The sequence below is a fragment of the Oryctolagus cuniculus genome, chromosome 3, assembly GCF_964237555.1.
Source record: "Oryctolagus cuniculus chromosome 3, mOryCun1.1, whole genome shotgun sequence".
Lineage (NCBI taxonomy): Eukaryota > Metazoa > Chordata > Mammalia > Lagomorpha > Leporidae > Oryctolagus > Oryctolagus cuniculus.
In genome coordinates, this window is record NC_091434.1 from 131429755 (window position 1) to 131455007 (window position 25253).

The 25253-nt window shown below is 41.2% G+C and overlaps 1 protein-coding gene and 1 pseudogene across 8 annotated transcripts in view; both read right to left on the bottom strand.

Moving 5' to 3' along the window:
- The window catches only part of ZNF277 (zinc finger protein 277), a 148968-nt gene that overhangs the window by 57544 nt on the left and 66171 nt on the right, over nt 1-25253 (bottom strand). For 5 of the 8 annotated variants that reach the window (XM_008258387.4, XM_008258388.4, XM_070071110.1 and 2 more), the window contains one exon: nt 17186-17387. In XM_008258387.4, coding sequence (XP_008256609.2) covers nt 17186-17387 — 202 coding nt within the window. Of the gene's footprint in view, nt 1-17185; nt 17388-17619; nt 17760-25253 lie in introns of those variants that run through there. The other 3 variants (XM_008258389.4, XM_070071109.1, XM_017342766.2) reach the window with 2 other exon arrangements.
- LOC127491808 (origin recognition complex subunit 4 pseudogene) lies at nt 4306-17178 on the bottom strand (annotated as a pseudogene).

Below are 25253 nucleotides of genomic sequence, written 5' to 3' on the forward strand. Positions count from 1 at the left end.
AAGATTTCTGTAAGTTTCTCTACGCAGCCTTCAACTCTCAAAATTTGTCTCCTTTTAATTCTTACCTCCTCTGTTCCTAAAAGTAATTTCTCATTCCCATGGTACTATACAGAAGGGGCATTTGTGTATTAAAAAACAATTCTATGCTGGGAGGCCGGCACCCTGGCTCACTTGGTTAATCCTCTGCCTGCGGCGCCAGCATCCCACATGGGCGCCAGGTTCTAGTCCCGGTTGCTCCTCTTCCAGTCCGGCTCTCTGCTGTGGCCCAGGAGGGCAGTGGAGGATGGCCCAGGTCCTTGGGCCCCTGCACTTCCATGAGAGACCAGGAAGAAGCATCTGGCTCCTGGCGCAGTGCCAGCTGTAGTGGCCATTTGGGGAGTGAGCCAATGGAAGGAAGACCTTTCTCTCTGTCTTCTTCTCTCACTGTCTATAACTCTACCTGTAAAGAAAAAAAAATTCTATGCTGAACAGAGGACTGAGAGAAAGAAAAACACAATAACAAGCTCACATAAAATACAAATACAAATGGATGCCAACACAGTGAGTGCAGAATATGAAAGGAAAAAAAGGCAATGAATAATACATAACAATAGAACCACATGGTTTAGTTCTTCTCATGAACAACCAGATTGGCAACCTTGATGGTTAAGTAAGGGGAGAACCCCTTTCTTATGTAACAGTGCTAGGACTTGTCCTAAGAGATCTGAAAATGACAATCTTGGGCTCTAGCTCACCGTCAAACCACAGATACAGTAAATGATGCACTATTAGTCTCGGGCTAACTCACTAGCATCAATATTAGGGGCCTCAGAAGCAGAAGGAAAGTGCATACTGGATCCATCAAAACAGCCTACAAGAGAAAGTGTGCCTACAGAAGGTTGAAAAGCGCCACTCTGAAGCCAGGAGCCAAGCGCCTTCTCCTGGTCTTCCACGCGGGTGCAGCGCCCAAGGAACTGGGCCATCCTCCACTGCACTCCCAGGCCACAGCAGAGAGCTGGACTGGAAGAGGAGCAACCAGGACAGAATCTGGCGCCCCGACCGGGACTAGAACCCGGTGTGCCGGTGCCACAGGCAGAGGATTAGCCTATTGAGCCGCGGCGCTGGCCCTACATAGTTATTCTTACTCTCCACTTTCCTACCTAGAAGGAGAGAGAAGAAAGGGAGAAAGAAGAGGCAAGAGAAAGCTCAAGAGAAAAATGGCATTCCCAGTCCTTTTCTCAATTTCTCCTCAGCCTGTCTTCTCTTATGAGAAAGTGGTAAGAATGAAAGAACATAGAACCTATACTAGAGATGTCAGGAATAGATAGATGGCAGATTCTTTCTTCCAAGCTGAAATACCTATTTTCATGAGTAATCAAGTCTTTCATGGCAGTACCAAGAGCTGAGATAACTGCCTTTTGAACATATGCTAGCCAAGTTCTCTCTGCAGTTCCCTCATGGTGTACTCACAATACATCAAGCAAAGGCTCATCAGACCTGGTAACAACCACTCTACAAGGACCACCCAGATATCCTCTAGGGAACAAAATGAAAATATGGTCAGCCCTATAAAGTAACAGTTCCATTTTGGGTCACAGCCAGTTAATAGGCAGCAAAAATTCTCTTTGAATATACAGGTTGCTTACCTCTGGAAAATGTTCAGAGACTTAGAAAAGTATCTGAGAGCCTATGTGAAATAGATGATAGGGTAAGAGCCTGATTCCTAAAGACTTGATTGACCTTTGAATTATCACTGAAATTTTTTTAAATGTAGAGACCATACCATTCCCCTATTTGCAGAGATCTTAAGCTAGATGCAGTTTTACTTTTTAAATTAATAAAGTGGCCAAACATTCACAATTGATGTACTAGTAATATATTAGTAGAGGTACAAGAGGGCATGCTGGTTTAGCTTAGTGGTTAAGACACCAGTTAAGACACTTATGCCCACACTGAAGTGCCTTGGTGACAGTCAGCTCCTGATTCCAGATTTTTTTTTTTTTTTTTTTGACAGGCAGAGTGGACAGTGAGAGAGAGAGACAGAGAGAAAGGTCTTCCTTTGCCATTGGTTCACCCTCCAATGGCCGCCGCGGCCGGCGCGCTGCGGCCGGCGCACCGCGCTGATCCGATGGCAGGAGCCAGGAGCCAGGTGCTTTTCCTGGTCTCCCATGGGGTGCAGGGCCCAAGCACCTGGGCCATCCTCCACTGCACTCCCTGGCCACAGCAGAGGGCTGGCCTGGAAGAGGGGCAACCGGGACAGAATCCGGCGCCCCAACCGGGACTAGAACCCGGTGTGCCGGCGCCGCTAGGCGGAGGATTAGCCTAGTGAGCCGCGGCGCCGGCCCTGATTCCAGATTTTTACAAGTGTAGATGCAGTGAGGCAGAGGTGATAAGTTCAGAAGCTGGGGTCCTGCCAACCACAGAGGAGCTCCTGGCTCCAGTCCTGGTCCAGCTCCAGCTATTCCAGGCTTTTGGGGAGAATTGTGGATGGGAGTTTTCTCTTTCTGCTTCTTTAAAATATAAAATTTAAAATGAAACTTTAAAAAACAAATAGAGGAGCAGGGATTTTGCATTCAGACATATGAATCTGAATTTAGTTATCTAACCTTCCTTAAACTCATTGTATTCATTTGCAAAATAAATTTTTGTCAATTAAACAGGATGATGAATATAAAGCAAAGTGTTCAACTAAGAATTTAATGAATGGTAGTTGTTATTAGAAAAAGTAACATATTTACTACTAGAGGGCAGGCTCTGTGGCATAGCTGGTAAAGCCGCTGCCTGTACTGCCAACATCCCATATGGGTGTCGGTTCTAGTCCCGGCTGCTCCACTTCCTATCCAGCTCTCTGCTATAGCCTGGGAAAGCAATGGAAGATGGCCCAAGCCCTTGGGCCCTTACACCCACGTGGGAGACCCAGAAGAAGCTCCTGGCTCCTGGCTTTGCATCGGTACAGCTCTGACAGCTGCAGCCAACTAGGGAGTGAACCAGCGGATGGAAGATCTCTCCCTCTCTCTCTTTCTGCCTCTCCTCTCTCTGTGTAACTCTTTCAAGTAAAATAAATGTCTTTAAAAAATTAAATAATATTAAAATAGTAAATAATTCATGCTTATTCCAGAATGATGACACCTATAGCAACAAAATACAACAATAACATTTCATTAAACATTTCATGAGAAAGTCAAAAGTTTATGTAATTGATAATATAAATAAAATATAATTATTGATAATATTTATAGTGTCAGGCTAGGTGGTGAGGAGTAAAGTAAGGATGATGATGACAACAATAGCAACTAACACTTACTGAAGCTTATCTGCCTAAGGTCACACAGTTAGAAAGTCAGAACTGGCACCTGAACTTAGACCCTCTGGCTCCAAAGTCAAACTTGAACTTCCCCTAGTGTCATATGGGAAACAATCTGTATAAAATGACAGAAAAGGGAAGGTAAAGGGAGGAAAAAGCCCCTAGAATTATAGTTGTAATGGATATCTCAAAACATTTTTTTCCTCAGGGACCCACATGGTCTTAAAAATTGCTTTCTTGACAAGGTAAAACAGAAAGAGGGAATGTCTTTCCTTTCTGAAAAGCATTCTAAAGCTAGGAATTCTCCTAACTTCCTACCTAATGACTGAAAGTTGATAATACATATTTGGGTCTGTTGATTAGGCAAGAGGTACTCAGAAGTCCACTACAGGTAACAATGATCAATGAGCAAAAATCAATGGGTTTTAGTCTCCCAAGATTTCCATGTTTGGGTACTGTCTCCTTGATCTTTGAAAGGGATCAATGTCCCATATTGCTTATTTGGTATCAGAGTCTATCTCAAGGTATAGGTACAAGGGAAGCAATTACTAACACTGATTGACTTAATCACTGGTATACTCTGCCTAGCAGAACCTCAGTTGTCTTCTTCAAATAGAGAGGGCTTCCTGTAAACTGAAGAGAGAGGAAATATTGCTATATAGTCTGGTAATCTTTACGTTGGTTAAAAGTTACTTTACTGTTTCATTAATAAGTAGTTATGAATTTTGGAAATAATGTTTTTCAGCTACCATATTTAGAAGCATCTCTAAGACATTATGTGGCTTACAAAGGCACAGGAAGAAAGCAGGTAACAGGATGGGACAAAAGGAACAAAGTCATTATTTCAGCGTGCTCTTCCTGATCAAAGTTTGGGTGACAACAAATCAAAGGAAAAAAAAAAACTATGCTGCAAATTAAAAATTTAAATATATAAAATTATGCATATCTTATTGTGCTATATTATATAAACAGACCTAAAATCTAACATACATTTGACCTAAGTCTAAAGTTAAAGAAAAATCCTAATCAAACACGTAGCAGTGTTTTCTTAGTTCATAACTAGAATTAGAAGGTGTGTCAATACATACATTTCCTTGTTGTTGGTACAGGAATTCAGATACTCCGTATTCAATTGAGAGATAGTATAAAGACAGCAGATTTTTAATACATACTTCTTGTGACATTTTTTCTCTTCCACTAAAATGTATTTTTCAAACTTAAGGGATCATTTATAACTCTCTTCTGCATTTTTTCCTACTTCTCTAGTTTATTCAAAGCTAGAATTTCGACTACTCAATATATAAAAGTCACCATGAAATACAGGGCACAGACTCTTTATTTGGATGATAGTCATCAAGCATTTTGTACTTTATTTAAGAACCATAAAGGTAATTACAAGGTCAGTGGCAAATACTTATGGTCTTTCAAAAGAACTTCATGTCTCATAGAATTGTCTTACACAAAAAATCCCTGTAGCAGTATCTTGCCTGCCCAGGCCTTCAGTGTAATGCTGTGCTTCTTGACAAAGGCTTAAAGGTTTGAGATATGGCTGTTAATTAAGTAGCACTGAATGAGCAGAATTTAATATAGAAGGGGCCAAGAATTTAGGAGTTCACATTTGTCTCTGGAGAAATTTTTATCTAATTAAAAAAAGTCAGAAAATAGCTCTGTATAAATAACTATGTTAAATGAGCTCAAAGGAAAGATTTTTATTTTTGTTTTTATTCCTCTGTCCCAGGAAATTTTACTGTTACTTTGTTTCAGTAGAGAAAACATCAACTATAATGAATATGAAACCATATAGCTTACTTCTTGTAAGCACAAGAAGGTTTAAATTCATCTATTGTCATCTTCTTCTTTTTTTTTTTTATTTGACAGATAGAGTTAGACAGTGAGAGAGACAGAGAGAAAGCTCTTCCTTCCGCTGGTTTACCCCTCAAATGGCCGCTACAGTCAGAGCTACGCCGATCTGAAGCCAGGAGTTTCCTCCTGGTCTCCCATGTGGGTACAGGTGTCCAAGCACCTGGGCCATCCCCCACTGCCTTCCTGGGCCACAGAAGAGAGCTGGACTGGAAGAGAAGCAACCAGGACTAGAACCTGGTGCCCATATGGGATGCCAGTGCTACAGGTGGAAGATCAACCCAATGAGCCACGGCACCGGCCCCTGTCATCTTCTTCTATATAATGTACTCAAAATGAACAGTTCAGGTCAGTGCTGTGGCATAGTAGGTGAAGCATCTGCCTGTGGTGCTGGCATCCCATACAGGTGTTGGTTCAAGTCCCCGCTCCAATCCAGTTCTCTGCTAATGGCCTGAGAAACTAGTGGAAAATGCCAAAATGCTTGGGACCTTGCATCCACATGGGAGACCTGGAAGAAGTTTCCAGCTCCTGATTGGACCAGCTCTGGCCATTGAGGCCATTTAGGGAGTGAACCCTTAGATGGAAGAATCCTCTTTGTCTCTCCCTCTCTCTGTAACTCTGCCTCTTAAATAAATAAATAAATCTTTAAAAAGCAATGAAAAAAATGAATAGTTTCTGAGAAATTCTCTGCGAGTGAATTCATTCATAACAACTTGAACCTCTCACTGATCCCTCCTTCCCATCCCTCCTCTAACTTCTTTTCTGAAATTAGGGAACAGTCATAGAATGCTGAGAAGATTTGAACTTAATTCTTTTTTCCCCTAAAACAGTTGCATTTTATTGAGTAAAATATGTCACTTAAACATAATCTAAATCAATCACTGGAATTATAAATCAAGTTGCTGCACAGGATTCAAAGGTAAGAAAAGACACAGCCAAGGCACTTAACACACCCAACAATCTCTAATAAATACAAAAATGTTAATAAGAAAATGTCATATTTTGTGAAGCAATAACTTTTTAGCTTTTTACAGAATGGCTAAAATGCCAAAGTTGAAGTTATATTCTTTTCCAGTGTAGTAAGGATGTCGCCCACTGCCTAACATCTGTATGACAGTGTGGGTACTTCTTCAGAGCATTCATAATTTGAGTATTATCCAAAAGCAGTTTCATTGGCTGGTACTGTCTCTGAATTTACTGAAGTTCTTTCAATGGGCTTTATTAATTTTAATTGTCGTTAAGTGTTCAAAAGCCTTCATGACAATAGATTTCTCAAAATTATGAACAGAATGGGCCTTCCTTTGAACAAACTTTTTTTTTTTTTTTTGACAGGTAGAGTTATAGACAGTGAGAGAGAGAGAGAGACAGAGAGAAAGGTCTTCCTTCCGTTGGTTCACTCCCCGAATGGCCGCTATGGCCGGCGCTGCACTGATCCAAAGCCAGTGAACAAACTTTTGAAACTCATTGTAGACCATTTGATTAAAGGTTTCCTCTTCATAGATGTCATTTAAATATTTCATTGCTATTATAAGACAGATTTCCAAGACTGATAGATCATGTACAATATTGGCTTTAGAACCCATGCTACACAACTGGTTAGCCTCCATCAGATCTGCTGGAGTCACAAATGGATGAGATGCTGTTACTCAATTAAAAGTAAGCATCGGCCAGCGCTGTGGCTCACTAGGCTAATCCTCCGCCTTGCGGCGCCGGCATACTGGGTTCTAGTCCGGGTTGGGGCGCCGGATTCTGTCCCGGTTGCCCCTCTTCCAGGCCAGCTCTCTGCTGTGGCCAGGGAGTGCAGTGGAGGATGGCCCAAGTACTTGGGCCCTGCACCCCATGGGAGACCAGGAGAAGCACCTGGCTCCTGCCATCGGATCAGTGCAGTGCGCCGGCCGCAGCGGCCATTGGAGGGTGAACCAACGGCAAAAGGAAGATCTTTTTCTCTGTCTCTCTCTCTCACTTTCCACTCTGCCTGTCAAATAAAAAAAATAAAAATTAAAAAAAAAAAAAAAAAAGCAAGCATCAATAGCATGTGTAATGACCGCAGGTTTTGCTGACATTGAAATGCTTCTGGGGGCTGGCGCTGGGGCGCACTAGGTTAATCTTCCGCCTGCGGCGCCACATCCCATATGGGCGGCGGTTCAAGGCCCTACTGCCCCTCTTCCAATCCAGCTCTCTGTTATGGCCTGGGAAAGCAGTAGAAGATGGCCCAAGTCCTTGGGCCTCTGCACCCGCACGTGAGACCGGGAGGAAGCACCTGGCTCCTGGCTTCGGATAGGTGCAGCTTCGGCCATTGCGGCCATTTGGGGAGTGAAGGAAGACCTTTCTCTCTGTCTCTCCCTCTCACTGTCTGTAACTCTACCTCTCAAATAAATAAATGAAATCTTTAAAAAAAAAAAAAGGATAGAAATGCTTCTGTGATACTTTCCTCACACTTTTGTCTTCAGAGAGACACTGAACATTCTCATTCCATTTCTCAGCAGAAATCTTCTCTGGAATTTCTGCAGGTAGAGATAATTGTTCTTTAAATATTTTAACATACTGTGGAAAACCAAACGAATTCATTAAGTGTATCTATCAGTGAGGAAATTGTGACTTCTCTATTTTCTAAAAGTTCCAAAATATCCAGTCTACATGTAAGACCAATAACTGATACTGGAGTGTCTATGCAGACTGAGAAATAACAAAAAGATTACAAAGGAGTATTTGATTTTTAGGATGAGCAAAAAGATCAAATTCATCTAATATGAAGATCACAGGGCAACTTCTAATACAGTTATCTTTTTTAAAGCTTCTAGAAGAAATGAAAGATTTTCAGCAAAGCTTCCACAAACTTTATCTCCAACTGCATTTTCCAGACTTAAGTGCCTTGTCTTTTAGGGCAATTTTATCACTGATCTGCAAGAGTCCAATAAGGTGAATTTGTAATATATTTTCACTTGCTTCTATTTCCAAGAGTTCTTTCAAAGCTTGATTTATTAACATTGTCTTTCCTGATCCTTGAGGTCTGATAATGAGTAGATAGTTACTTTCTTCATGGTTAGCAGTTCTTTTTAGCAGCTCAATCAAATGTTTGTGTTGTACTTGCACTCCAAATAGGTTATTATGCCTATTCTGATGACAAATTCTTGCACGTAAAATTCTTTGTACCTGTGAAAGGCATTCTGCATGTATTAAGTTGTTATTCAACAAATTCAAATTCAGGACAAAGCAGGCATCCAGCAACTGTAAGACTCACTTCCCAAGACCGCCTCATTCTTCCCAAGATTGCATTCTTTACTTGGCTTCACCTGCAGCTGCCAACGGTAAAACAATTACTCCTGGCATGCCCCGCACATGCCTCCTGTGCAAGCACGTGACCTCCTTGGGCCTCTGTCCATGATTGCTTCCGTTCCTCCACTTGCTCTTAGGAGGGAGGAGAGAGCTGGGGGTGTTAAAGAGAAGGGACTTTCTCTTCCTTCCCGCCCCTCTCCCCCCTGTTACAATGTCTTAAAGGTCGAACTTAATTCTGATCACAGGGGGCCTGCTCTGTGGCATAGCAGGTAAAGCTGCTGCCTGCAGTGCTGTCATCCCATATGTGCATCGGTTCGAGCAACTGCTGCTCCACTTCTGATCCAGCATCCAGCTCTCTGCTATGGCCTAGGAAAGCAGAAAATGTCCTAAGTCCTTAGGCCCCTGCGCGCACATGGGAAACCTAGAAGACTCCTGGCTTCAGTTCGGCGTAGCTCTGGCCATTGCGGCCATATGGGGAGTGAACCACTGATGGAAGACCTCTCTCTCTCTCCTTCAATCTGCTTCTGCCTTTCAAATAAATAAAATAAATCTTAAAAAAAAATCTGATCACAAACATTTGTTTTGAAGACAAAATTTTAGTTTCCTTAAATAGTAGGAGGTTATTATTTAAAGGAAGTTGGATACTTTATTTAAAGGGTGGCATTGTGGTGCAAGGGTTAAAGCCACTGCTTGCAATGCAGATATCCCATATTGGAGCAAGGGTTTGAGTCCTGGGTACTCTGCTCCTGATCCAGCTTCCTGCTGATGTATATGGGAAGGCAGTGGAAGATAGCCCAAGTACTTGGGCCATTGCCACCTATATGGGAGACCTGGAGGAGTTCCAGGCTCCTGGCTTCAGCATGGACCACTCTGGCTGGTCTGGTCATTTCGGGAGTGACCCAGTAGATGAAACATCTCCTGATCTTTATCTTCATCACTATGTCACTCTAGCTTTCAAATAAATAAATCTTTAAAAAAAGATGAAAATATTTAAAAACAACAGCATCTACTCAGATATACTCTTGGTCAATTTGGATTAATCAAATTTTTACTTCCTAAGGGAAGATTTTATTTAATTATAGGATAGCTGACAAGCAGAATCTAGGTTTCCAAATAAGATTAGTGTCAATGATGAAAACAGATTGATCAGTACAAATACAGCCACTTACCTATCATACATAGGCACAAAGAAGAAAGTACAAACTTAAATTCAGACAATCCTCAGATTTTAGGAACAAAAGAAAAAGAAAAATCTTAACAATATTCAATTATCACTGAAAGATTATCATATTTTTCTGAAATTATATGATTAAAGAGTTAAAATTTCCTATCTTAAAAGAACTAGGTGGCTTACACAAAAATAATCTTAATTATCTTGTCAATGATTGACTTTTAATGTAAGAAGTTCCTAAAACAAAATCCACATATCTGACTACTTATAACTAGGTATCATATGAGAAAACTTTCAGAATACTCTATGAACATACACTTCATTGAAAAGACCTAAATGAAAGATCTCCGCGAGTGAGATCCCAGTGGAAAGAACAGGTCATCAAAGAAGGAGGTACCTTTCTCTGAAGGGAGGAGAGAACTTCCACTTTGACTACGACCTTGTCTACATATGATCAGAGTCAGTGAACTCAAAAGGCTTCCATAGCCTTGGCAACTCATGACAAGAGCCTAGGGTGATTACTGATGCCATAAACAAGAGTGTCAATTTGTTAAGTCAACAACAGGAGTCACTGTGCACTTACTCCTCATGTAGGATCTCTGTCCTTAATGTGTTGTACACTGTGATTTAATGCTATAACTAGTACTCAAACAGTATTTTTCATTTTGTGTTTCTATGTGGGTGCAAACTGTTGAAATCTTTACTTAACATATGCTAAACTGATCTTCTGTACATAAAGAGAATTGAAAATGAATCTTGATGTGAATGGAAGGGGAGAGGGAGAGGGAAAGGGGAGGGTTGCGGGTGGGAGGGAAGTTATGGGGGGGGCATTGTAATCCATAAGCTGTACTTTGGAAATTTATATTCATTAAATAAAAGTTAAAAAAAAGAAAATAAATAATGAATTAGAATAATTACAGATTGCCTTCTCTTAAAGAAATTAGCTTATTTTACTAGTCAGTGACATATATCATTCACATAATTGTCCCCTAGTTTATTCTATTTCTGTTCCCTTACCAAGCAGCACCAAAATCTACTCAGCAACATTGAGTGGATGAAAGGCACACGACAGGTATTCAGCATCGATGCTAGGCAGCTGAGAAAAGATCAGGACCAGACAACAGCTAATATTGTTGCTGCGGGTATGCTGGCTATTCTAATTTAAAAACAATTTTTTCTTTCCAGAAGTTTAGATTGTTTAGAACTCAGAATAAAATTTTACAAATGCTAATTAGGTTTTCAAACCCACATAAGTGCCTACTGCAGATAAGATATAGTTGTAGAAAACTAAGATTTCAAATATATCTTTGGTAACCAAAATACAAATGACATTTTGACTACAATGGGCAGCACAGGTACACACTATGTCTCAGGCTCTTGCAGGTGCTATACATACCGTTTTATATACTATTCAACAACCTTGCTAAGGCTCATGTTAACCCCAATTTGTAGATGGGGAAACTGATCTTAGAGCAAATTAAGTAGCTGGCTGGAAATCACAAGGTTGGGAAGTTTTGGAGCCTGCATTCAACCCTTGGCCTGCTTGATTTCATACTCTAAATGCTTGCTGCTCTGTAAGAGCCATCCTGAGAATTAATTTGGTCGCTGAGAATGATGTATGTGATCTGAAAAACAGAGTTTAGATTCAGGGATATTACCATGTATGGCACACTCTGATGGTTGTTAGGGGAACTGGGAGATACTATCAGGTACACCAAATTGTATGCTTTCAGAGTTAACTATACTAAGCCAGTAACCACCATGATGTTGCCTTTACAGAACATCTTTCCAATTTTCAATCAGTCATGACAGAAGCATAACTAACCCATTGCAGGTTTTTTTTTTTTTAATAAAAATTTATTTAGTTATTTATTTGAGAGGTAGGGTTACAGACAGAGAGGCAGACAGGAGAGAGGTCTTCTGTATGCTTGTTTAATCCCCAAATGACCACAACAGCTGGAGCTAGTCCAACTTGAAGCCTGGAGGCAGGAACTTCTTCCAGGTCTCCCATGTGGGTACAGGGGCCTAAGCACGTGGGCCATCTTCTACTGCTTTTCCAGGCCACACGAACTGGCACTGCAGGCCAAAGCTTAGAACACTATGTCACAGCGCTGCCCCACTACTGGTTTAAGAGGAGGTATTTTCCCTGGACAAATATTTCCAGAGATTATAATTTGGGAAAAAAGGAATAAATGCCTGTATCATTTGACTGCTGGTTTGGACATTCTAAGTCAGGTGTTCCCACTCGAGTCTAACTCACTTGGTGCTTTGGTTATAAGGGTAAGATTTCATGCAGAAAGAATATTTCCGGGGCCAGTGTTGTGGCATGGTGGGTAAAGCTGCTGCCTGCAATGCCAGGATCCCATATGGGCACTAGTTTGTGTCTCGGTTGCTTCACTTCTTTGTCTTTCTTTTTTCACATTTTCACATATGAGTTTCACTCTACATGTCGTGCCAGGCTTTAACTCAAGAAGGAAAACAGCAGGGAGGAAAGAGGAGTTAGTCACATTTGAGAAGCTGCATGGTTTGGTAGAAATAAAGTATGACTTTGGGTGGAGGCCCATATAATGGGAGTAAAGGCCTAATTTTCCATTTTCTGCCTGCTTATCTAGAGTCTCTATCTTCCCACATGTAAAAATTAAATGAAATATGTGAAAGCTAAATAAATGTATGAAAATGAAGTCCAATATGTACTAATATCCAGCATTTTAATTTCCATGTATTACATGTATTACATGTAACTTGAATATACACTAACTTTAGCAGGCAACAGAACCATAGAATGGGTGGTAAGACAATCAAAGTATAATTGTAGTTATTGGTTATATATAATTATAATTGATCTTAGCATCTTTTATCTCCCCCCCCCACAGAAACCTTTTATTTGAGGTATACAAACTTCGTGCATTTCATAAATACAACTTTAAGAACACAGTGATAGTGATTCTTCCTATCGTACCCACCCTCCCACCCCTACTGCCACCCTTCTTCCTCCTCCTTCTCCTATTTCCATTTTTAATTTTTCACTGGGGCCGGTGCTGTGGCACGGTAGGTTAATCCTCCACCTGCAGCACCAACAACTCATATGAGCACCGGTTCTAGTTCTGGCTGCTCCTCTTTGAAACCAGCTCTCTGCTGTGGCCTGGGAAAACAGTGAAGGATGGCCTAAGTCCTTGGGCCCCTGTGCCCACATGGGAGATCCGGCAGAAGCACCTGGCTCCTGGCTTTGGATTGGTGCAGCTCTGACCATTGCAGTCATTGGGGAGTGAACCAACCAGTGGACAGAAGACCTTTCTCTGTGTCTCTCCCTCTCATTGTCTGCAATGCTACCTCTCAAATAAATACATAAAATCTTAAAAAAATTTTTTACTAAGATCTGTTTTCAATTAACTTTATACTAGTAAAGATTTCCAAAAAGTGATCCCTGTTAGGAATTTGGAAAACATTATGTTGAGTGAAATAAGCCAATCCCAAAGGGACAAATACCACTTGTTCTCCTTAATAGGTGACAACTAACTGAGCACCAAAAAGGAAACCTGTTAAAGTGAAATGAACACTATGAGAAACGGTGACTTGATCAGCCCTCACCCTGACTGTTGATGAGCAGCTTAATATGTTATCCCTCTTAGTATTTTTTTTGTTTGTTCTACTTAATACTTTTGGTTGAATACTGTAATCAATACACAATTCTTCTTAAGTGCTGAAAGTTAACTAAAAAATGATTGCTGTTAAATATAAGAGTGGGAATAAGAGAGGGAAGAGATGTGCAATTCGGGACATGCTCAAGCTGACTTACCTCAAACAGTAGAGTTAGAAACATACCAGGGGATTCGAATTCAATCCCATCGAGGTGGCATGTACCAATGCCATCTCACTAGTCCCAGTGATCAATTTCTGTTCACAATTGATCGTAATGATAGGACTAAGAACCAAAGGGAGCACATAAACAAGTATAGTGTCTGCAAATACTAGCTGATAGAATCAAAAAGGGAGAGAATGGTCCAACATGGGAAGTGAGATACACAGCAGACCCATAGAATGGCAAATGTCCTAACAGCACTCTGGCCTCACAATCAGCCCTTAAGGCATGTGGATCCGGCTGAAATGCCCATGAGAGTATTTCAGGCATGGAAAGCCAAGACACTCTGGGGGAAAAAAAAACCTAAATGAAAGATCTCCACGAGTGAGATCCCAGTGGAAAGAATGGGTCATCAAAGAAGGAGGTACCTTTCTCTGAAGGGAGGAGAGAACTTCCACTTTGACTACGACCTTGTCTACATATGATCAGAGTCAGTGAACTCAGGGGGCTTCCATAGCCTTGGCAACTCATGACAAGAGCCTAGGGTGATTACTGATGCCATAAACAAGAGTGTCTACAACAGGAGTCACTGTGCACTTACTCCTCACGTAGGATCTTTGTCCTTAGTGTGCTGTACATTGAGATCTAATGCTATAACTAGTACTCAAACAGTATTTTTCACTTTATGTTTCTGTGTGGGAGCAAACTGTTGAAATCTTTACTTAATGTATGCTAAACTGATCTTCTGTATATAAAGAGAATTGAAAATGAATCTTGATATGAATGGAAGGGGAGAGGGAGTGGATAAGGGGAGGGTTGTGGGTTGGAGGGACGTTATGGGGGGGAAGCCATTGTAATCAATATTCTGTACTTTGGAAATTTATATTCATTAAATAAAAGTTAAAAAAAAAGATTTCCACAAATAGTATAAAAAGAAACTTTCTCAACAGTTTTTTTATTTCAATTTCTGCTATGACCCACTGTTCATTCAGGAGCATGCTGTTCAGCCTCCATGTGCTTGCATATGTTGTAGATATGCATATGTTGAGTTGTTGATCTCCAGCTTCATTCCATTGTGGTCAGAGAAGATGCATGGTATGATTTCGAATCCCTTGAATTTGCTGAGTTTCTTTATGCCCTGGCCTGCAGTCTATCCTACAGAAAGTTCCACGCACTGGTGAGAAGAATGTGTATTCTGTATCTTTAGGATGAAAAGTTCTGTAGATATCCATTAGGTCCATATGGTCTATAGTGTCGATTAATTCTGCTGTTTCCTTGCTGATTTTCTGTCTGGTTGATCTGTCCATTGCTGAAAGTCAGGTATTGAAGTCCCCCACTACTACTGTATGGGAGTCTTTGTCTCTTTAGATCCATCAACATTTCTTTTAAATAGCCAGGCGCCCTGTAATTAGGTGTGTGTACATTTATGATAGTCACATCTTCCTTAGTCATTGCTCAGTGCCCTTGTTTCTTTTAACAGTTTTGTCTGATATTAAGATGGCTACACAGCTCTCTTTTGGTTTCTGTAAGCATGGAATATCTTTTTCCATCCTTTCACTTTCAGTCTGCATGTACCTTTGTTGGTGAGATGTGTTTCTTGTAGGCAGCAAATAGATGGGTTTTGTATTTTTTCAACTTAGCCAATCTGTATCTTTTAACTGGAGAGTTGAGGCCATTTAAATTCAATGGGACTACTGATAAGTAATGAATTGGCCTTGCCATTTTTCCATAAGTATTTCTATTGCTTACTTTGGATTGCCTTTTGTACCTTTACTGGGAGATTTTCTGCCTTCACCTTCTTTCCTAATGATGATCATGTTTCTGTTTCTGTGTGCAGCACATCTTTAAGCATCTTTTGTAATGATGGACGAGTGGTGACAAATTCTTTCAATTTCTGCTCTCATGTTCATCTCCTCTCATCCAAGGGAGCCAATGCCTGGGTGTTAGTTCCAGTGGGTGCAATATTTATCCTGCCACAAGGATCCATGCAGTCCTCGGTGTGAGCACAGATCCTGCAGCAATGACCCTCAACAGGGAATCAGGGAGCACCCAGCATGTGGAGCCACCCACAGTGACTGCCCTAAGTCTCATCCACACCCTGCATCCTCACACGCAGCCACAGTGTTGCCACAGTCCTAGCACACAAGGTTCCCACAGTCACAAGCACCCAGCCTCCTGTCAATTCCCCCAGCCAGACTTAGGTGTCTCCTCTCGGTTGGTTATTCGACGCGCAGGTACAAGCTGGCACAGCTGTTACGTATGTCCAAAATGGCACCTTCCTGCTCTTGGCTAGTTACAAGACATTAGTGCCAGCTGGTCAGGAAGAGAGAAATGTACAGGAAGAGAGAAGTGTACCCCCCTTTCTTCCCCTCTAGGTTGCCAGGTAATGCTGTCCCTCACAGGGCTACAAGCCAGACTCATACCAGGATCTTCCCGTAGGTTTATTGCCAGTGGCTTGGGTTGCTGCAGTCTGGTCTCACCTCACACTCCAGAGCTGGTGCTGAGGCTCTCGGCTGCTGGAGTCCTGAATTGTGCATGTACACGCACTCCACATAGATCCACAGTGTCTTTCTAATTTGTAAGGAGCTTCCTCTGATGTTTTCTTTTTCTTTTTTTTTACAGGCAGAGTGGACAGTGAGAGAGAGAGACAGAGAGAAAGGTCTTCCTTTGCCGTTGGTTCACCCTCCAATGGCCGCCGTGGCCAGCGCGCTGCGGCCGGCGTACTGCGCTGATCCGATGGCAGGAGCCAGGTACTTATCCTGGTCTCCCATGGGGTGCAGGGCCCAAGTACTTTTCTAACTATTCCCTGAGACTGCACTGTCTCCATGTTTTTCTAAACTATCTTCCCCTAGACTAGAGCAGTAAGTTCCCTCCCCATTCTGCCATCTTGGTGCCAGGGCAGGTGTTATCTGCTCCATTTCTGATCCAGCTCCCTGCTAATGGTCTGAGAAAATCAGAAGATGGTGCAAGTATTTGGGCAACCCTCATGGGAGACCTGGATGAAGCTCTTGGCTTCTGGCTTTGGCCTGGCTCAGCACTGGCTGTTGTAGCCAGATGGGGAGTGAACCAGTGGATGAAAGATCTCTTCTTTCATGCTCTCCTCTCTCTAACGCTTTCAAAATAAATAAATAAATCTTAAAAATAGAAAAATTCCTGCAGGTCCACTGTGTATAGTTTTCAAGCACTAGGTTCTATATGTTTTTTGTATTGCTGTTGTTGTTGTTTTAATCTTCCCTGGCACATCTTGGTTACTGATCTCAACAGATATCTATTCTTCTATGGCTTTTGCTTCTTGAGTGATACAGTTTTTTATTTGTTGTTTTCAGTCTTATCACAGTACTTTTAAACTTTTAACAAAATCCTTTTGGCTTGAAAGGCTCTGAGGATCCGTGTTCTTAATCACTGCCTCCTGGGTGGCCTGTTACCAAATCTATTTTGGCCTTCTGGAAGGACTCATTCAGAATGTCTTTGGCTTAAAAAATGAAAAGAACATTAATCTCATAGAAGTCAACAATCTCATGAATTGTGGCAAAAGGACTGTTATCTACTTTGGAAAGCTGGACTGTTTCCAGATGTGGAAATAGTGACATTATCAAATACAACATACACATTCAAGAGAAAAAGAGTGAGAAAGTTTTTTAAAAAGTACAGTATGCAATGGAGCACAATTTTTTTTAAAGTCTAAGGAGAAGTTTGAGAAAAAATAGTATTTTCATATTTGTATAGGGATATAGGTCATGCCATTCCTCTGATGAACATGGAATTTAATTCTTAAATGGACAGAAACAAAACTTACCTTTGGAAATCAGCAACCAACTTGACATCAGCTATGACAATCTTATGCTCAATAATCATGTGTTTCAGAAGTTTGTCTTGTTCAGCCACAGGAAAATGTTCTTCACAGAAAATACAAGGCACAGATGGAGAACCTTTTAAAATGGTGGTGCCACCTGGACTTTCTGGCATGGAAAGCGGCTCCAGGATACAATCCTTACTGTCTGTGAGAAAGAGAGGAAAAAAGAAAAAAAAGAAAAAGCAAAATTGAAATCAACTCTTAGAAAGATGATTCCTCAACTCCTACACTGAAAGAATCCTGAAGATATTTGTACATTTCCAGAAAGAAAAATACATAGTGTCAGAGAGTAGGATGCTTTATTATCATTTTAAACAGCTTCTGCAACCCAGAGGCAGGGAGTATCGCAAAGCAGCTCAAACTCCCCGTTTGCTTGCCTGAATGGGGGAAATCCATTTGTCAGGGCAGCTGTTCAAGCCTTCTCCTTGGACACTGGCCAATGGCAGCAATTCCGGGGGTACTTGGGAGGGGGAAGGCTGCAACATGCTGGGTTGGGCTCTAAGGCCCAATTGTGACCTATGACTGAGAGACAACACACGGAGGGAAATAAATGGTATATACTGAGGAGACAGATGATGCCAGGCCAATTTTTTTATGCTGTTTCTTGTTGCACCTGCAAACCCTTTGCTGTTTCAGATTATTTGTCATGCACAAAGAAGACAGCTCTCACATCAGACTGACACAGCATATGCTGGGTGGTCCAGGTGGCAAATTCCTATGTTGATATATGTCTATCATTTGTTCATTACACAATTATATATTGCAATTCCAACTTTTATGAAACATTACAGGGTCAACACTAGATACGTGTGGGAATCGTATTTTCTGGCTGTAATATTCCTTTTCTTAATATCACCTACAGTATCTAAGACTTGAAATGTATCAAGTCTATGATTCTGATTTCAGGTCTTCAAACTACAGTGAGTTGTGTCATGAGTCCTCTTTTGTCTGCCAGGGTGGAAGCCTGGACCTTTCACCTTTTTCAGTCTGTTACGTAGACAGTAACCAGGAAAATGGGGTAAAGCCTCTGGCATTTGCAAAGGCACAGGGAATCTTCTTCAGAAAGGCAGACAGCTATTCTACAGACAACAGTCTTTGCAATTAAGACCAGATCTCCTGACAAATTTCATTTCTTTTCATTTATTTTACCCTATCATATTAAGGTATCCATAATTGAATAATTAATTGAATGAGCTACCCATATACTGATGACAATGGCCTAGGAATGAGATAGGTGACACCAGAGGACAGCATGTATTCATTCAACAAAAACCAACTGAGTATCTGCTGGCTACTCATCTTTTTCTGTACCATGTTGCAAGACATAATCCTTACCAACAAGGTTAGAGTGCTCACAATTATTTGAAGGCACTAATAAGTTAAAAGGGTAAAGATATAGAGGTAGAGAATGCACAGGTTTATGTGAGCAGGAGGATGGGTAAGACACCTAACTGAGCTATACAAAATAAATACTATATATATAATATATATATAGTATAACTAGTATGCAAAAAAAATGCAAAATCAAACTGTTCATCTTTGTTTCTAAAACTACTTATCAGTACCAGACCAGAGAAGGTGAAAACAGTAGCATATACATGACATCAGGGAGAATACACAAGCACTTTAGCAGAAGTCATTTCAACCAACTCTGTGTTTCCTCTATACATAGGTTCACTGTTGTTTTTGAATTATGTTTACAGAAGTTACTTTGAATTTGTGTGTATTCTGCCAGTGTTCTGTAGTCTCCTCGCTACCACTCCCATGATGATTCTTGTACAAAGCTCAGTGGCCCACATGCTCCAAAAATCAACAAAGCACAGTTAATCTCTACCATTGTCTACTTTTTCCCCCAAGGCTTTACTTCTTTGGTTATTTTCCTTCCCTGTTGTATGTCTAATGCCCAGCTTCTGGTTTTTTTTTTTTTTTTTTCCTTGTAAATTATTGCAAAGAGAATGGACCTAAATGTTTGCATATTCTAGAGTTAAATTGTTTAGGGTCACTGCAAAAGTATAGGGGAACAAAATCATGAATATGCAACTTCCATGCCTGAGGAACATATGGCTTGGGAGGTATTCAGTTGTATTTGGGAGGTCAAGTAACTATGTATTTTAGAAAATAAAAATTTTGGGGTCCACCCTTGTGGTATAGTAGGTTAAGCCTCCATAAGCAATGCTGGCATTTCATATGGGCCCTGGTTTGTATCCTGGCTACTTCACTTCCAATCCAGCTCCCTGCTAGTGCTCCTGGAAAAGCAGCTGAAGATGGCCCAAGTCCTTAGGTCCCTGTACCTATGAAAGACCCAGATGGAGTTTAATGCTCCTGGTTTTTGTCTAGCCCACTCTTGGCCATTGTGCCACTTGGGGAGTGACCAGCAAGTGGGAAATCTTTCTTTCTGTCTCTCCTATCTCTGTTTTTCAAATAAATAAAAATTTTAATATAATATTTTTAAGCAACAAGATTTCTTTAAAAAGACTTATTTATTTATTTGAAAGGAAGAGTTACAGAGAGGCAGAGGCAGAGAGAGAGAGAGATCTTCCATCCACTGGTTCACTCCCTAAATGGCTGCAATGGCTGGAGATGGGCCAATCCAAAGCCAGGAGCCAGGAGCTTCTTCCAGGTCTCCCATGTGGGTGCAGGGGCCCAAGCATTTGGATAACCTTCTAATGCTTTCCCAGGTCATAACAGATAGCAGTACTGGAAGTGGAGAGCTGGGTCTCAAAGCAGCACCTGCACTCCATCCTCTTTGTTACAGTACAGGTCCCCTAAGCAACAAGATGTTGTAGTTTTCTGACTCCCTAGCCATTTAGCACTTTGCTCAAAACTGCAATTGTACCCACAATATAATTTGTTTACTGTGGGGAGCAACCCGGACTAGACTAAGTTACTGGAATTAAGACTTATTCTATGCATCTGCTCTCCCACAATATGGCGCTGAGAAGGGAGAAACAGCTTCTACGCAGCTGCCTCCAGTTCAACCAATAAACTGTAGGACCTGCTCCTGATTGGAGGAGAGCAGCGTACTCGGCGTGTGGGTAGCAGAGTTGGGATTGGTGGAAAAGGACTATAAAGGAGGAGAGAGACAGCATGCACCAGGAATACCTAAAGGGAACATCTATCTGAAGGAACACCTGTGCAGCCCCCGAGAGAGCCGGCCGGCGGTGTACCACTCCCCCGCGGAAGTGGGGAAAGTGGCTAGGGGGAACCGCCCTTCCACGGAGGCGGAAGGGTCGGTAGCCAACCCGGGAAGAACCAGCAGCAAACCCGGGGAGGGCCGAGCAGACAAAAGAACAGCGCAGGGTCCTGTGTCGTTCCTCCACGAAGAGGGGGAGTGACAGTTTACCTATTTGTTTCCCTTCTCTAGATTGTTAGGTTTTGGAAAGGAAGGTGAGTACCACACAGGGGAGGTACTTGATAACCCCCCACCAGGATTAGCACCATCATTGTGCATTTATGTTGCGCCATGCATTGTTAATCACTTCACACATAAAGTGTTAACTCACTTAGCACCGCATTAACCCTGTGAAAGTTACACTTAAGAAAGAACTCAGGCACTGAAGTGACCTGCTCCAAACAGCTGTAGGGGGTCAGGATTTGAATCTAAGCAGTTTGGCTTAACCTGTACACAGTATTAAGGATTTTAGATCTTTTCCTAAGGAAGTAGAGCCATTTCTATGGTTTAAACTGATATGAAGAGACTGGATTAGAAACAGGCAAGTCTCAAGATGGGGAGACCAATAGGGAGACTACTGCAGATGTACAAGTCTGAGGGCTTATCTGAGGCAGCAACATTAGCAGTGATTAATGAGGAGGATAAGGGACTAAGGACGGAGAGGCTACAGGAGATTAAACTGACAGTCCTTGATTACTGATGGGCCAAAGGAAGTGTTTTGGCTGAGAGAGTGCCAGTGGACAATCTAGGAAAACATGTAGAGAAGGTGTGTTTCTTTCTTTCTTTCTTTCTTTTTTTTAAATGGGAGGAAGGATAATGAGTTTTGGATACAGCCAACTGATTTGCTCAGAAGATAGACATTCCTTTTACAGCTGGCAGACAATGGCAGTGGAGATTAGTGTCTCATGTGAAGCATTCATACAATTCTTTTCATTCAGGTTCTTCTATAGCTTGACTCACTCCACTTCTCCATGTCCAATAAGGGCCAATATCTGTGTTTAATTAATTATTTATATGTACAGCTCTATTACTATGTTAGGCTATGAACCCCCTCAAGGTCAAGAACAAAGTTTTATTTATTTTATATCTGTTATATGGACTACAATGCCTCGAATGGATCTGGTATCTGATAAACGATTATTGAATGAAGACATGAAAGAATGAAAATGGAACAGTAATTGGAGTTTTAACTTTAACTTAGCTTCTAGGAAAAGTCTATTTCAGAGAATTTTCTCTGCCTGGAATTGTGGGTGGTCCAGCTATATTCATGGCTAGACTGTTAGTGCTTGGGCCGTGTTGTAATGGGTCCACTGGTAGTTAACAATCAATGGTGTAAAAATTACACTAAGTCCTAAAATAACAATAAACATTTCTGAGTGTTAACAAAAGGATTTTTCCCTAGACAGGAATCTTTCACTTTTTTTTCACTCTTCATGTAAGGATAGTCTTCAGTAAATAAGGACCAAGTGGGATGCTGAATCCACTCTAATCACTCCAGAGAGTGTTTACATAGCATAGACTTGAAGCTTGAATATATATTTAATTTAGAGCAGTGATTTTCAAATCTCTGGGTTTCACCATGTGTAAAGCACATAAAAAATATTGGACCTTACTGTACTGAAGAAATGCAATTTTTACCAAGCAGCAGCACCTAAATTTCTATGTGGAAATCAAGGATTTACAGGGTGATCACCTGGGGATTGTGAACATCATTACTATCTATGACTGTGTGTGTGTAGGGGACACATGGCACTGTGGCGTAGCAGGTAAAACTGCCGTCTGAGATGACGGTGAGTCCTGGCTAAGCCACTTTCTATCCAGCTCCCTACTGGTGTGCCTGGGAGGATAGTGGAAGACAGTCTAAATGCTTGGGCCCCTGTGCGGAGATCAGGAGGAAGCTCCTGGCTTTGGCCTAGCCTGCCCTGTCTGATGCGGCCATTGGGGAGTGAACCAGCAGATGGAAGACCTTTCTCTGTGTGTCTCTCCCTTTCTGTGATTCCGCTTCTCAAATAAACAAAAAAAAAAATCTTAAAAACAAACAAAAATAGACAGTGTGGGTATCCTGAACTCATGGAAAAGGACATAAATTAGGTGACAGGGCCTTGTGGCAAAGCTTGATAGTATTCTGTTCTAAAAAAGAGTCCCCAAAATACTAAATGCTGGGCCAGCAGATATAACTAGGATTTTTCTAGTAAATTATTTCCAGCTGTCACCACATGTACGTGTTTATATATCTCACCACATGGCAAAAAGACAGTAGATGCAGAAGTATATAATCCTTGCCACAGGCACCGTGAACCCTAACAAGCAAAAGGAAGTAAATCACATCTAGCTCCTTTCAGCAAAGAGGCGAAGCTGCTTGGAAACTCTGCTTTGGCCCAAATTCACTTTGCATATGTGTTACAAATTAACAGCAACAAATTATCTGCTCTACTTCTCACTTCCAACAGCAACTCTGCTCAAATGAACTATAAAAATATATCCCTAGGAAGCGGAATTTTTGAGGAGGTTCTTTGATGAGTATTAACAGTTTGACTGTAGGTAAAAACCTTCAAAATGTTCAACTATTATTCTAAGACAATGCTCCTCAAAGGTTAATGTGCACATGCATCACCTGGTGATTTCTGAAACAATGTGGATCCGATCTGGTAGGTGTGGTGGCACTGGAAATGCACTCACTGTTCAGTCAGATCTCATGTCGAAATGAGGGTAACTGTGCTCTGACACTGCTATTTCGCTGAAGCTAAGCCACCCCCCACCCCGGCTGCTGGGTCAATGACAAAAGAATGATATGCAACATAGATATGGAACTCCAAAAGCTCAATAGCAAAAAACCAAATAACTAAATGTTAAAAATGGGCAAAGGACTTGAATAGACATTTCTCTGAAGAAGACATACTCATGGGCCAACACGTATATGGAAAAGTGCTCAAAATAACTAATCAGGGAAATGGAAGCCAAAACCACAATACTACCTGAGACCTGCTAAGATGGCCATTTTAAAACAAAGAGAGAAAACACAAGTGTTGGTGAGGATGTGGAAAAAATGGAACCTTTGTGCACTCTAGGTAGGAATGTAAAGTGGTCCAGCTGTTGCTATTGCCAAAAGGATGGGGGTTCTATAAAACATTAAAAACAGAATTATCATATATGATCTAGCCATCCTAGGTCTGATTACTTATCCAAAAAAAATGAACACAGGATCTCAAAGAGATATTTGCACTCCTATGTTCACTGAGACATAACTCACAACAGCCAAGAAGCTGAAACAGCAGATGAACAGATAAAGACAAGGTGGTACATAAACACTATGAATACTTTTCAGTAATTTAAAAAAAGGGCATAATCAATTACACACAAGGGCATAATCCACCACACTCCAGATCTGGATTATACACAGACTAAACCTCCAGACTCTTATACCGTGTCCAGTGCATGTCTTGTGGAATGCCTTGCAATGCTGGTGACCCAGGCTTTGGCCAACAAAGGCTAAGCCTGACTCATCACTAACTTCTTTGCAATATGAGGACCAACATCCAGACCTCTCCAAGGATTCTCTAATTCTCCCTCTTTCCCTGGCCCACTGACCTTATTTTCTTCCATCTTAGTGTGTGATACATGTTAAGTGTAGGACAAATATGAAATAATGTACAATTATTCATATGGTCAATATATTGACAGTAGCCATAACTGCATGTGCCTTACCAGTTCGACCCAACAGCTGACTACAAGTGAAATGGGGTATACTTAGGTCATTGAGCACTCAGTGAAGCCCATGCAGCTCATAGCTAAATTAACGTGTGAATCATTAATAAAGCTTGACATTGGGGAAAGGCTCAAATTGTGTAGATGACCTGTTTCTTACAAACAGAATCTGCTCATGATAGGTATCTAAAGTAGTCAAATTCACTGAAGCAGAAAGCAGAATGGGGGTTACTGGGGCTAGGGGGGAGGGGAAATGGAGAAATGCTGTTCAATGGGTATAAATTTTCTATTACACAAGGTGAAAACTTCTAGAAATCTGCTATACAAAAATGAGCATGGGCTGGTGCTGTGGCATAGAGGATAAAACCACTGGTTCCTGCACTGGCATCCCATATTGGTCCCGGTTTGAGTTCTGGCTGCTGCACTTTTGATCTGGCTCTCTGCTAATGCACCTGGGAAAGCAGAAGTACTTGGGCCCCTGTACTCACGTGGGAGACCTGGAAGAAGTTCTTGAATCCTGGCTTCTGATTTGTCTAGTTCTGGCTGTTGTGGCTATTTGGGGTATTTACTCTCTCTTTCTGTAACTCTACCTTTCAAATAAATCTTAAAAAAAACAAAAACCACGAGAAGATGGTTAATATTACTGTTCTATACAGTTAACAGCTTAAGGGAATAGATTTCATGTTCTATGTTTTTTAACTACAATAAAAAAATGGAGAAGACTCAAGTGACTAATTCAAGAAATTATGGTTTCCAAAACTCCTATTAACCAATCTGGACCAAGTTACATAACCTTTCTAATCTTGTTTCAAAACTTAATCACACTACTCACCCGGTAAGAGTTGTTCTAAGAGTTAAATGAAGAAGCTAATGTGAAACACATGGGTGCCCTCCACAGTGAATAAAGGGTTAGCTCCTATTATTTTCTCTGATGATAATGAGATCAGCTGTATATTTGAGGATGAATATAGTATCGTCTGCATCACGTATTAGGAATTCCTGCTAATTATTTCAAGATACATGTGCAAGGGCCCCAAAACAGATTTAAAGGATCAAATCATGTGAGTGGAGCCTAAGCTTCTAAAAAAGAGTAAGTCTACTTCTCAACTCCCCTTTAAGTCTGGATTATACTAT